At 40.4% G+C, this 14,037-nt stretch overlaps 1 protein-coding gene across 8 annotated transcripts; it reads right to left on the reverse strand.

Annotated features, from left to right (window-relative positions):
- Positions 1-1,776: 1,776 nt before the first annotated feature.
- On the reverse strand, positions 1,777-13,307 carry FAIM (Fas apoptotic inhibitory molecule). Of its 8 annotated transcripts, none has more exons than XM_033163428.1 (6): positions 12,863-12,912; positions 12,091-12,135; positions 7,774-7,897; positions 4,827-5,055; positions 3,124-3,173; positions 1,777-2,220 (listed from the first exon to the last, which is right to left on the reverse strand). In XM_033163428.1, the coding sequence occupies exons 3-6, from the start codon at positions 7,882-7,884 to the stop codon at positions 2,074-2,076; spliced, it is 537 nt and encodes a 178-aa protein (XP_033019319.1). In that variant the 5' UTR covers positions 7,885-7,897; positions 12,091-12,135; positions 12,863-12,912; the 3' UTR covers positions 1,777-2,073. The 8 variants fall into 8 exon arrangements, with proteins under 8 accessions (XP_033019319.1, XP_033019301.1, XP_033019342.1 ...); XM_033163410.1 differs by lacking the exon at positions 12,091-12,135 and adding an exon at positions 9,109-9,167 and having other exon boundaries at positions 12,863-12,902; XM_033163451.1 differs by lacking the exons at positions 12,091-12,135; positions 12,863-12,912 and adding an exon at positions 13,284-13,307.
- Between the last annotated feature and the right edge of the window lie 730 nt (positions 13,308-14,037).

The following is a 14,037-nucleotide window of genomic DNA, read 5'->3' on the forward strand; positions in this document are numbered from 1 at the left end:
TGCAAATATTTGGGTTTTTTCTGTACAAGAATATAATAGCAAGTGCTTCATGCAGTTCAGGATCAGCTTTTATCTAAGTGCCAGGGGTGCTGCTTTTATAAATTTAAAACTTCAGAAAATTCCAAGTAACTTTGTATTTCTAGAATGTCTTTGATGGTTTACTGAATTACCGTAAGTGCTATTAAATCAGTTGGTTTAAAATCCACAATAGACACCATGTTTCTATCAGCTGTACCACTAATTGTCAATGTAACATTCAGATCCTTCTGTATGCCACTGCATACATGCTTTGGATATGGAGTGAAGACTACTTGCAACTACATTGGAATATATGACCCAAATTCTTAGGATCAAAGGGGGGTAAATATTATAAATGACCTTTTAATAGGTTATGATCCTTAAACATTACTTTTGTTGACACATTAAAAATAGTAAGATTCATTTTAAATAATGCCATCTTTTGAGGTTTTCTAGTTTCCATCTTTTCGTAGATTCTTGAAAAACTGGTCAATAGCATGTATCATATGGTCTCTTAACAGACCACATTAAAGATATTACTGAGGTTTCAAAACTGGTGTGGATCACTGCATAGGATTGTTTGGAAGTTATGAGGAAATGACCTACACTTTTGTTTGGAGAGAGATGGTATTTAAAAAAACATTCCCACAGAAAGCAGGCAAACAGTAGTGGACATTTTTGAATAGTGGACATCTTTATAAATGTGTCCCCCCCCCAAAAAAAAATACGTTAAGGGTGAGTACCCCCAGAAAAAAACCACTGCTGGTAGGTCTCTTGAGTTATTTGACAGATTCAACAAAGTTCGTAATCCCAGTTAACAACAACCAATAAAAGGATCTCCCCTTAGCAACAACTAAGTCTTCCCCCAAAAATAGGCTGCTGAAAACAAAGAAAGTTTTAAAGCAGGCAGTTGTATGTGAGAGATGACGTGTATGTGTATGCAGACACTAGAAACAAATTCCTGAGCAAGCAAAAGCTGCAACTCACTCATTGGGTTGACTGCCAAATAAATATTCATAAGATTGTGCTACAAGTGTATGGTATACCATGTCCAGCCACTTTTTGGATGTGGTAGACTTTGGAGTGCTAGTGAGATTTCATTTTTCTCAAGCCTGAAGTTTGCTTGCCCCTCTTGTAAGGATTTCAGTAGTTCAATACTATGTAATATGCACCGTCACCTGAAACTTGCAGTCTGCTACAGAAAATCCCCAGCATATTTGTTCTTGCATCTATTTTTTTTTTTTTATTTCCTAAAGGCAAACACTGGATTTTGAAAATGCACAACATGACTCATCCTCCTTTGTGTAGTTGCATGCATGGGAGCAGATCACTTAGCTCAATAGACTACTTTTCCTTGCTGCAAGTGCCCCACTATTACCTGCTATATAGGAGTGGCGTTTGTGCCTCCCATATGTAGATGCAGCCACATGACTCACCACTCACTAGGCCCAGGTGCTCAGGCTACTTCTGCTGGAAGTACATGGGTACCAGTAAAGGGAAGGGCTGGCTGGATCTACATATGGGAAGGACACATAGGGCTCCCAGAGCAGTCACAGCTGGGCACTTGTGCTCAGCAGCAAGCTGCAGGAAAAAGGCAACCCATGCAGACCGATGGTGCATGGTTCAAGTATTCTTGATAAGCAAAGTTGTAAAAAGGCTTACTGAAAGAAAACACTTCATTAGTTATACATTCCAGTTTTCTAAGGATGCAGCACACTTATTTTAAAGAGGATATACAAAGAATAAGACATTCTAACATTTAAATGAACAAATTTCACTACTGTGTTTTATTCTGCACTTATTAAAATTTTCCATGTAAACAATTTCTACATTGGTCAAAGTTCCTCTTTAGTGTTCTAATATATAAATTCTTTTTTACAAAAAAAGACAACATATTCTCATCTGGTCCTTCAATAAATTTCATATACAGCAGCTAGAAAATAAGAACCGCACAAACTGAATATACCATGAAGTATATATTAAAGTAGTCAATTACCACAGCAATTGAAAATCCCTGATCTTTGTATCTGCAATAGTCAGAATAATGGAAAGCTGTTACAAAGGTGCTGTGATTTCTTCATCATCTACAACAAGCATATGAAGAATTCCTTCTCTTCTTTTCCCACTGCTGACAGCTTTAATGCAACAGTTATGCTTTCCAATACTGAAATGTGTTTCTGTCCCATCATCTACAAATTCTCCCTGGTACAAAAAAGGAAAAATAAATGTTGAACAGGTAATCAAATGTATTCAAATACTCTAATTGTTCATTAACCACCAAAAGATTGTTCTAAAAGCAAGGGTGGCTAACCTATAACCCTTCAGATGTTACTGAATCACAACTCCTATACAGCTCCCTGATCATTGCCCGGGGGGCTGAGGTTGATGGGAATTGTAGTTCAGCTCCATCAGGAGGGCCACAGATTCTGATGCATAAGCAAACATCTTCAAAGTCGTCACAATTCACTTCATAGAGCAGCACCGAGCTTAGATTGTCATGAAATTGGTTAGATTTTAAAGGTTTCATTGCTGACCAGTGCTCTGTTCCCAAGTTTTATAAATTCCAAAGTGAACAAACTGTTTAATTGTTCCATTTCCTATGGAGGAAATTTATCACATGCTGGTGGCCTGGTGTGTAGTCTATGTCACAAAGACAAGATAATAAATGTTTCCTATGTTTGAATAACATTTAAAAACCTGATTTGCCTACCATTCTATAAGTGAGTAGCTTTAAAAATTGTTCCCTCATTTAAAAGCCTTTCAGTCAACCCTGGAATGGACTCCCTGGGAAGACGATGGACTATCCTTCCTTAGAGGTTTTTAAACAGAGGCTGGATGGCCATTTGTTCTGGATGCTTTAGCTGAGATTTCTGCACAGGAGGGGGTTGGAGAGCTGAGCCTGAGGTCCCTTCCAACTCTACAATTCTATGAAAGAAGGAAATGGTCAAATGTACATTTCCTTGTTTTTAAGGGTATTTAAACCAAGTTCAAATTCTTCACTTATGGAGGGGGTGGGGATAAAACATTGAATATGCATCTCTTAATTGTAACTTTAGTCCATTTTAATTTAAAAGTTTTCATTTTGGAATATCTATGGTTACATACCGCTGTTTCCACTTTTTTACCATTGCACCAGACATCCATTGTGTCTTTTTCTGTGAAAAATATAACAAAAGGACTGTCACTTAATTATAACTTTTTCTTATCTTAAAAACTATTTACTATAATGTATGCATGTCAGATATGTCCAGACCAAGGCTTCCCATTTTGTATCTTATACTGTATTGAATTTTGATTTAGGGCTTATCCACAATTTCAGCCATTATTTAGCTACGAATTCATTTCTTCTCCATTCAAATTAGACCACAGTAATCCACACCTGCATGTACTGTATTTGAATCTGTATATGAGGAGCAACTTTGGTCTTTCCCTTTCATCCCAGTAGGCATTCTCTTTAGTGTTTTTGTCCCAGCCTTCTAGCTTGTTGATTCTATTATGCTGCATACATCTTTTTTTTTTTTTAAATCCCCACCCAGGAAGTGTCCAAAAGCACAAAGACAGGCAATTTTAAATTCTCAACACACTCTTTCTTGCTGTTCCATGCCTGTGTCTTGTGAAAATCCAATCTTATCCACTGAACTGAACTGCAGTTAAGGAAAATCTCCCTTCAGATTTTCTGTGCATATCCAATTCAATGGGTAACATCAGATTTTTGCAAGGCACAACCGTGGGACATCATTGATAAAAACTCTCAGTTGCAGGGGAACCTATTAGTACACAGTAAGATCAAAATACAGGTGAAGCAAAATCATGGATGAGCTCTATATCAAGTGTAGTTTTGCACCTTAGCTAGAGTGATGTAGACAATGCTTTGTACAGCCACAGTCAACGCCAATAAGATTATGATAATGTGAGGTTTTTCTTCCTAATGGACGTTAGAACCTAACAAGGGGTTGCCACTGACTAATTTCACCTCAGTGTGTTTTGTAAAGAGAAAATATGGGATGTAATGTTCAGTGTTCTCATAGTGCTTATAGGTGTGGTGGTGTCATTTTTTCCCCTTCTACCAGAGCATGGGTTAGTAGCATTCACAGATCTCTGTAAATGCTAGCTATGCCCTTGAACAAGTTAGATGGTGCAGGGCATACTTTAAAGAGAGCTAAGAATATTGAGACAAACATTGAGGCTTGTGTGTTCTCCCTTTCTTCTCCTGATGTTGCATGGCAGGGAGAATTATTTTTTTTTAAATACCGGTATATGTTTACTGACTTTTGAGAAATAAAGCAGTAAAAAGTCAGAAAGATTTCCAAATCAATCAAAAGGGAGAGGGGGAGTAACTGTAACCATAACTGTGATTGAGTGTTTATATAATCTTCTTCATCTTCAGTAGGCCTACACATTAAGAAATAAATATGGAGCAATGGGTCAGAGTTTAAATCAGTTGGTTGGGGAAGGAGAGAACTTTGAAAGTAATCCAGTTTAGCATTACATGCAAATGTCATCCAGTACCACTAATAAACAAGCCAATGGTAAAATGATCACTAGCTCAGATTACTAAAACATACTGAAGTGTTCATATGTTTTTTTCCATATCAAAAAGGCCCTTCACTAATTCCCAGGAGGTTCTAACAATACTCAGAGCTCTCTAGGATCAGGCTCCAATGAGATATTTGTTTTATACTGTAGTTTGTTTCAAATAAAGGAGTCACGACAAACATCACTGCTCTTGGAACGTACCATAGCATGACTAAACAAAATATATGGGACCATACAAAAGGCAAACATGGAACTATGTAAGTATAACCTACCTAATACAACCCTGAAATCTGTACCATCCAAGTGTAACATCCAAGTGCTTGTTGTTTTTGACCTGTTCTCCATGTATTTTGTGAGGCTCTTGCCATTAATTTCCAAGGTATATTCATATGCAAAGCCACTGACAGCATCAATGTTAATAGTAGCCTTTGTTTTAGATGTTCCAACAGTAAATGTCTCTTTTCCTACTAATTTGAACATCCATTCTTTTCTCATTATTTCCTGAAGAGAAAGGAAATAGCACTGATGTCAACATATATTTTTGCTTCAGTGCTGAAAAAAGGAAACATCACAAAGCTTTTTGTTTGTTTACATCAGGGGTCAGCAAACTTTTTCAGCCATGGGCCGGTCCACTGTCCCTCAGACATTGTGGGGGGCTGGACTATATTTTGAAAATAAAAATAAAAATGAACGAATTCCTATGCCCCACAAATCACCCAGAGATGCATTTTAAATAAAATGACACATCCTATTCATGTAAAAACACACTGATTCCCGGACTGTCTGTGGTCCACATTTAGAAGGCGATTGGGCCGCATCCAGCTCCAGGCCTTAGTTTGGGGACCCCTGGTTTACATCATAAAAAGAAAGCTTGATCTCAAGTATACATTTCAGTTTAATAAAACTGTTACATTACAAGGGTAGGTAATACAGCAGACTGTCTTGAGCAACTGGATGGGGTATTTTGACACACACCAGGAAGTACAGTTTTGCTTTGTTCTCCCCACCCCACCTTGGTTTTAATGTATCTATGTGGGTTTTTTTGTTTGCTTGTAAGCTGCTTTGGGTTGCCTTGGACAAGATAAAAGCAACTAACAAATTTAATAAATAATAATCATTATTATTATCAATGCTAAAGGGACCTAATGCCAAAGCTAATTCATGGATGGCACCTAGCCCTTGTACATCTATATCACATTAATAGGGGCATGTTCTACTTTTAGACAGAATGTCACTAACACATTTATGGTGGGAATTCTCATAGGAAAAGAAGTGTTGGCAGGCAATCTCTGGTATAAATGCAACAGGAGGTCAATACGGATTCAAGACTGGCCTTGCTGTCATTTATGGGGTAGAGAAAACTGCTGGTATAATAGTTCATCTCCTAATAGCAGCTCACAAAAATTGGACATTATATAAAAAATTTATTATCTTTTGCACATTACTGGAAAAGCAAGGAGGATTTTGTGCTGGGGGATGGTATGATAAGCATTTGGCAGTTAGCAATGGCAGAAAAATTCACAGCAGAGGCAGATAGGGAATGAAACTTTCTGTCAGGGATAGAAGTATTGCTCGGGAAGAGAGGGGGGAGAGCATAGATGAAAAGGCAGAGAGAGAAAATTGGGACTCAGCCAGTCAGGGGGAGGAGAGTAAATATAGAGAGCAAGCTCCAATAATAAGTACAGATACTTCAAGCAGCAGCCCTCATCAGCAGACGTCTCCGGAAGAGAGAGAAAGCCCTCACGCTGTCAGTAGCAGACAGGGGGAGGAACAAAGGGGGAGACGTAAACGCAGACGTCATTTTAGAGCGACTAGAGGCTTCCTCTGTTTCAAAAGGCGCGAAGACTCTAGTCCGGAAATCTGTTAGTTAGGGAGTAGACATGTTTTATCACTCTGTTATTTTAAATGTTTAATAAACAGCTTTTAAGCTCAACGCTTGAGCCTGCTTTTCCTCACAGCAACATCATAGGCAAGAGTTGCTGATGACACTTTCCATGAGGACTGTCTCACCTATTGCATAGAAATCATTTTTGGAAGATTATTTAACCTGTGTTTGGATCCATACAGATTACAGAACATGTATATATGCAGGCAAAATGATATTGCAAAACCAGCAAAAGCAAAGTACATACATTGTACCACAGATCACTGCCCATCTCTTTTATTTTTTTGGTGTGGCTATTAAAATTTAAGGGGGAAATGACTGCACTTTCAGACAAGTATGCATGGACTTTCACATACCAAGAGAACTATGGTGATAAGGCCTTAAGGCCTATTTCCTGATGGTAGAAGTTTCACCATGATATTGTTTGGATTGTCAGCAAAGCCTAAGCTTTCTTTCTCATATCATACATATGTGGGAAACCATATCCTGTCAGAACAGATAGGCATGTGTCAGAGAACAGCTCTATTGCTGGAGCTCTGCATATACATATCACTAGGAATGTCAGAGGAATAGGGGCATCCAGAAAGTCAAAGTGTCCTGCTCAGTTTTTGTGAGAAGAATCAAAGCAGGAAGCACAGCCCATGTTGAGTGGACTTCCTGTCCTGATTCTATATGTGAACATACCCACTCACCAGCAGCCCATTCCAGAGCAAAGATTTACATTAGCTGCCAGGCAAGATGGTAGCAGTAGTGCGGCAACTCCTTGGACTGGACAGACTTCCTTGCCTTTTCCCTCTTTTCCCTGTGCTTGATTTTCTTCCCCAAATTGAAAAGAGATATAACCAGCATTTATGTTGCAATGCCTCCTTCTAATTCATAAAATAAAAACTGAACTGAACTGCAACCCCCATAATTTTTGGCCAAGGCTGGGGATTATGAGTCGTAGTTCAATTCCCAGGATCTCTAACAGAAGGAAACATCACAGTACATTTCCATTTGTTCTGAAAAAAAGCAAATGCAGGAGGAAGAGCCCAGGAATGTGAGGGGATGTCCTTTCCAAGGAGCTAGCGCACTATTGCTATCACTGCTAATATTTTAAGAAAAGTAGAAAATCTTCTGCAGAAAAACCAAGTGTTTGTCCACTATGTTTTAGATTTTAGACCAAGACTTTAAATCCACATTACAGATCAGTGACATAAATTTCATCTAACAACCACCACAGAAAATAACCTCTTAAGGACTATTGTTTGGTAAACCAGGTTAACTAGGTTTTACTGATGTAAAAAAACTCAGTTTGTTTTTCAAACTCTGTGCTTTTCATGTAAGAATCCTACCTTTCCATCCACATACACAACACGTTTTCCTGAGGTGGTCCCATGTTCAAATTCAATTTTGTGGATGCCATCACTTAAACCTACTTCCCAGATAGCCACTAGGTCTGTCATTCTGTCCAGGTAGCTGCGGGAATACATGTTTAAATACAACTGATTAATAAATACTCCACAATTCAGAGACCCCCTTTAGGTATGTACAAAAATCTATACATGTATACTCCATACCCCAAGTAGATCTTTATTCTGAAGTCTCCTTCTGAACAGCTTCCAAGTATTGTCCTCAGGTTTTGTGAGAACTCTTTGGAAAGAGGGATATTAAAGGCTACATTCCACTTGCCCTTGAAAACCTAGCAAATTGTGCCTTAATCCTGTAGTGTTGTTTTTATTTAGATAGTCTTTACCTCCTCACCCAAATTCTAAGCTGCAAGGAGCACAGCAATAATCAAATTATATTAGAAATGGAACAATACTCAGATCACAAGACAGCCTGAACTAGAAATTTTTTGTGGGCATTTACTTTGACAAATACAAATAGGATGGAATCTAATTTGGACCCTTGGACTCTAAGAAAGGCTTTTGATCTAACACAGACATACACAAATAGAGGACATAGGGAGGCAATTTTGTTGATCATCCTCCAGCCTCCTGAAAACCAGCTCCTTGGAGCTGGATGACTCTCCAAAACAGTGTGCAAGGTGGCATGGTGGTTTGCAGGGGGAAATCAGCAAACATTGTCTCCCCTCTTCCACTAGTAGACATCTCTACTGCATTAAAAGTCCAACTGTATTGCACCCAAAACTATTTAAATAATGCTTTCCTTTATCAAATAGATCCCCTTAAATAAATCAACTTTTTGAACAGGCTCCAATTGTTATCTGTGTCACTGTAATCAAGTTTAGTAGTAAACCCAGAAATAGTGCTTTTTTGGTATTTTTAAAAATTATTTCATTTTATATGCATTATAAATATAACAGACAAAAATTAAAAGATGAAAAACAAAACTATAAAATAGGCATGTAGAATGAGTAAGTTGCACATGAGTTAAAATAGCTAAGTCCAAGTAAAGACTATCAACTTTATCAAATCATCAAGTATAGTTCTAGATGAAATAATACTTTTTATAGTTTACTTGGCCAGTATTTGCATCCTAAGATATAAAGAACAAAAACCTTTTTAAAGCTCAAGTTAAAGTTATGTTTGCATCTCAAATTAGCTCATCTTATATGCATATTACAGTAAGCCTACTAATTAAACTATATTGATAGCACAAATCCTATCACTATTAACATCTGGGAAGGCTTTCCCAGACCTCTTACAGCACAGACTACTTTTTACCTTACATCATCTTCATAGTCAGTACTCTCATCACGGGATGCCATAGCAATCAAAACAGGCTTTAATCCATTTAGCAGCAAGGGGGGAAAAAAGCAGAACACTAGCAGCAGCAAAGAGATGTTGAAAACTATAACTCCATGTTTATTAGGAAGAAATCCTTTCCCAGTTTTCATCTTGTTTAAACACTATGGTTAGGATTCTTATAGGATTAAACGCTGTTAAATATAATGTAATAAATCTGTCCATTATGGCAGTGCACCAAGTAGTGGCAAATATAAATCACTTAGATCTACAGGCTTATAAAGTACAAGATTGTTTTACTAGGAATGTGTATGCAACATTTCCTTCTGGAATAACTGAAGACTGAGTAATTGCTTTTTTCTATATACACCACACACAAACTAGATCTATTGGATATATTTTTGCTCCTGAAAAGTGCTAATTGAGAAACAGAATTCATTCCAAAAATAATAAAAGATCATTGTAGATTGTTTCCGCATTATCCTGCAGTGCGCCCAATGAAAACAGATGTACATGGTCCCGACAGGTCCCAATAATCTTGTGAACAGGCATATACAAAGATCACTATCAACATTTCATTCATCATTCACCTGAGACTTGTTCAGGGAAGAAAAAGTGTGACTCAAGGGAAGAATCTTCTAATGCATAACAATAACCATACCCATTCTTGTGGATCACAGGATCTAGAATTGATCTATGTTGAAAGCAATATGTTGAGGACCAGCATGAATGATTCAAGATTGAGAAAAGCTACATTTTGTCCTACAAATGAATTTGCGTGTACACAGCTCAAGTTTTTATTTGCGAATTATTCATAATGTTTCAAGTTACATCAGCTTTGCAACTATGTTATTGGCCCTCAATGACTTTTACAAATATATTGGTCTAGAGTCTAGACAGTGGTATTTTAATAATTTGGAGCGAAGAGATACCCTGAAAGGAAAGCCCAACTCTCCTAATTTTCAAAAAATTCACTGCCAGTTTTGCCAGAAGGTATTTACTCAACACAAACTACAAAGTGACGGCTATAAACAAGCCTGAGTTACATCATGGCTCTGGATTCGGTTGACAGCTCTCCCAGGTGTTGAACATGTAGTGATAAGTGATGCTTTATACTGAGACTTATGCTGACCATAAATAACCCAGTATGGCCTATTGGACTGGCACCAGGACTTCCTTAGCCCTGCTATTAGGAGATGCCAGGAACTGAACTGGGACCTTTTGCAAACCCACTTTAAATCATGGCTGGGGGGGGGGGCTGCGGCAATCTCAATTAGCTTTAAAGAAAGGTTGCTTATTTGTAACATAAAGTCATCTATGCGCACACACATATGGGATATCCACCTGCACAGAACAGCAATTAATAAACTCTCACCTGGAGCCTGCCAGACAACAATGGAGATATCAATAAAGCTAGGCAGGCAAGCAAGTGAAAACCTAGCAGCTACAGACTGATAAGAGTGCTGAAGAAATAGACCAATGATGTCATAATGTTACCTGTGTGTGACTAGACACTGAAATCTAAGAATTAAAGAGAAATTCCCATTAAGCAAACTCCCTGTCAATCAAAACCACTGATACTGCTGCCTCATATTATTTTATCCTAACTGCATTTCTCCATCTTTTGTTCCTGGAGGATAAAAAAGCAACTATCCAAAATTACACTGTGTGAAATCAAGACTGAAGAGGAGGCCCTGAAGAAAATAAGAGATAAAAGGCATATTTTTAAGAGCAATAATAAAATAGGAATAGAAGGAGATAGGAGACAAACAGTTATAGGAAAGAGCGAATGTAAAAAGAACAGGTAGGAGGAATGAAGGAAACTGAAGTTTGAGAAGAACAGGGTACAAGTGAAGCATTGAAGGAGATGGGTACAATAAACAACTGGAGATGAGGAAAATAATTTTGAGAACCATGAGTGGGGGAAGAGGAAGGATATATATATATATATATATATATATATATATTCCTCTTCAGAGCCTTAGGACCAGCAAATTCTGCCTAAAACGTAGAGACTGTGTCACAGTATCTCCAGGGTCAATGTCTCCACTTAGTGTGAGAAAAGCTGAACTATGAAACAATGTGCTGCAATGATATTGATTAGACATCAATAGAAAATGTCAGCTGATTGCCAGCTGATTGTGCAAATCTCTTATCTGCATCCACTACAATTTTGTTTAATGGCTCTATTCTACACCGCCACTGTTTGACTGGTGGACTTTAATATTTTCAGCCCTCTCAAGGAACCTCTGGATTATAAAAAGAGTGGGAGAGCTGCTCACCAAGATATCCCAGGCTTGAAGTGCTTTTAAAAACAAAGCTGCAGCCCCTTAAATTAGGCCTGGAAGCTCACAGGCAGCCCATGTGATTTGCACAGAACCAACTGGATGTGGTCCCACCTGCCAGCAATCCACAGTGAGACAGGCTGCAACAATCTGTGCTAGCTGCCATTTCTGAGCAGTCTTCAAGGAATGAGAGCATCAGGGAGAAGAATATGCCACAGAGCCGGGGTGTGAACACACAGACCTGTTTTACACCATTATTTACATCTGAGGACCGCTGGGAGGTGCACAGAGAGAAGAAATGCCATAGTGCATCTGCCACAGACTCATTCATCTGCCCCAACTGCAGTAAAGTATTGGTCCCTACAGCCACAGTAACTCTGCAAGGGTTTGACTTCACCCCCAGAGGCGCATTCTTCCATTGTCTCCAGAGGCAGACAGATGTCACCAACAACAACATTCAAGGAATGAGGAGAAGGTGGGAAAACCCTGTCCATGCCACAAATTCAAATACCAAAAGCAAGTGGAGAATATGTCTCAATCTACATTTATGGCATTCTAGATTCTTCAATGGAAGGGTCACCAGAGGTATGACAGAAGCATTACCAGGCTTTCTCTATGTGCTGCATTTGGTGGCTAAGGCCAAGTAAGGTTGGATGTATATCTAAGTGTGCATTACCTTTGCAAGAGGATGCTTCTTTATTCCTGGATTAATCTTAAATAACTAGGAGAGGTGGGTTCACAATCATTCATCCTTCCACTCCCAGAGTAAAAGAAAAAGTTGTTCCTAGTCTAGAGAAGGGTTGTTACAGTGGGTCAAGAGAGCCATGAATAGTGTTCACGTCCTTGAACTCGCTTTCTAAGGGCGATGTGGTTTGTCTCTAGGGCATATGTCTACAAAGAGGAACAGAAATGGTCAAGTAATCCGGATTAACTCCCTGGTGCCTTTTTAAATCAGCAAATGGATGAATCACAGCCCCCCCTCCCCTCTTTATAGTCGAAGCGGGAACTCCAGTCACAGGTAGTCGATGTGAGTAAGGGGTGGCGGTTGTTAATCTGGAGTAATAAAGGCAGAGCCAAACAAACGGTCTGCTGCTTTCAAGGTTTTTACAGGGATTTATCTAGGCCGGGGCATTTGAAAGATATACACAGTAAAGGGGTGGAGGAGGTGGGTAGATGTGGGCTGGGATTGAGGGGGCGAGGAAGAGACGGGCCAACCGTCGTGTCAGCTGGTGACAGGGCCTCCCCCTTCCTCCCACCCCACGGAGTCCTCCCGGCGAGGCCTTTTTCCTGCGGACAGTGGCGAGGACCTGTATCTATGGGCGACGGGCCCATAGCGCTACAAACAACAACTCCAACCCAGGCGAAGGAGGAGAAGGAGATAAAATGGCGGGGCGGGGCACGACGAGTTACGGCAACTTTGCCCTCCTCCCTCCCTCTGCCTCAGATACCTGCGCGGCTCTCCCAGACCGTTACTCCGCTCGCAACGGACTCTCCCTCCCAAAATGGCGGCCGAGCCTGGAGGAGGAGAGGGAGAGGCCGCCCACCGTCTCTTCCTTCCTCCACCCGGCAACTCACCTGGGCCGGCCTGCTTTGCTCCGTCCCGCCTGTCCGTCAGCGGGCTGCGGCTTTCATCTCTCTCACACAGACACACCCCGCCCGCCCTGCCTCCGTGGAGCAGCTTCCCTTCTCCCGAGGGAGGCCTCCCTCTTCAGCGCCACCTCTGGAGGCGCCTCGGCTGCTCGCTCCCCAGTTCCTCTTCTTTTCCTCAGGCTCCTCAAAGCAACGCGGGATGACTCTGTTCCCCGCCGCGCCACGCTTAAATTTCTTAAAGGATGCTGCTTCGTCGTTCTTCCTTCAGCGCCCCCTCACCTTTTCTTCCATCATTACTTTTCCTTACTCTTTTCCCATGAAGCAGCTGCAAGGCGGATAGGGCATGTTCCTAAATCAGGATTTATAGTCCCTCTGGAGAAGGAAAAAACAGTAACAACCCAGCTGGGATTTATTTCCGAGGAAACAGGCGTAGGCGGTTTTTCTTCGAGCTGTCTGAGTTTTGCAGTATTTTTCCTTCTCTCGGATTACTGGAAAGAGATAACGATGCTGATCGGTGTCTTTTTCCCTTTTAATCACCGAGAGCACCCATCGACGGAGCCCTAATAATGTTGGAAGGGAACTAAATTCCTGGGGGCTCATGACAGAATTCCCCACAGGTGCCCTTTTGTCCTCCACAATCTCCTTTGGTACTCGTATAAGAGGGGAAATGCAGCAGGTGCAGCTTTCACAGCATCGTGGAGTTGGAGGGAACCTCGATGGCCATCTACTGCAGCCCCTTGTCTGATCCAGGGAACCCAGAGCAAGGGCACCCACGACAGATGGCTGCCCTGAAGAAATAAAATAGTGAGGGAAAGCTTCACCTGTTGAATAAAATGCACGGGGTGGGGGCAACTGCTAAAGGCGCAGGAGCGTCACCAGCAAAATGGGCCATTTTGCTGTCAGAGAAAGAGAGAGAGCCTAGAAAACGTGAGGAATTTGTCTCCAGTATAAAGCGCAGCATCTTTTTCCTCCGGCCGCAAAGTAAAGAGGAGCAAGCGAGCCAAGCTCAGAGAGTAAAACCTGCGTGGGATTG

Source organism: Lacerta agilis, chromosome 1 (genome assembly GCF_009819535.1).
Source record: "Lacerta agilis isolate rLacAgi1 chromosome 1, rLacAgi1.pri, whole genome shotgun sequence".
NCBI lineage: Eukaryota > Metazoa > Chordata > Lepidosauria > Squamata > Lacertidae > Lacerta > Lacerta agilis.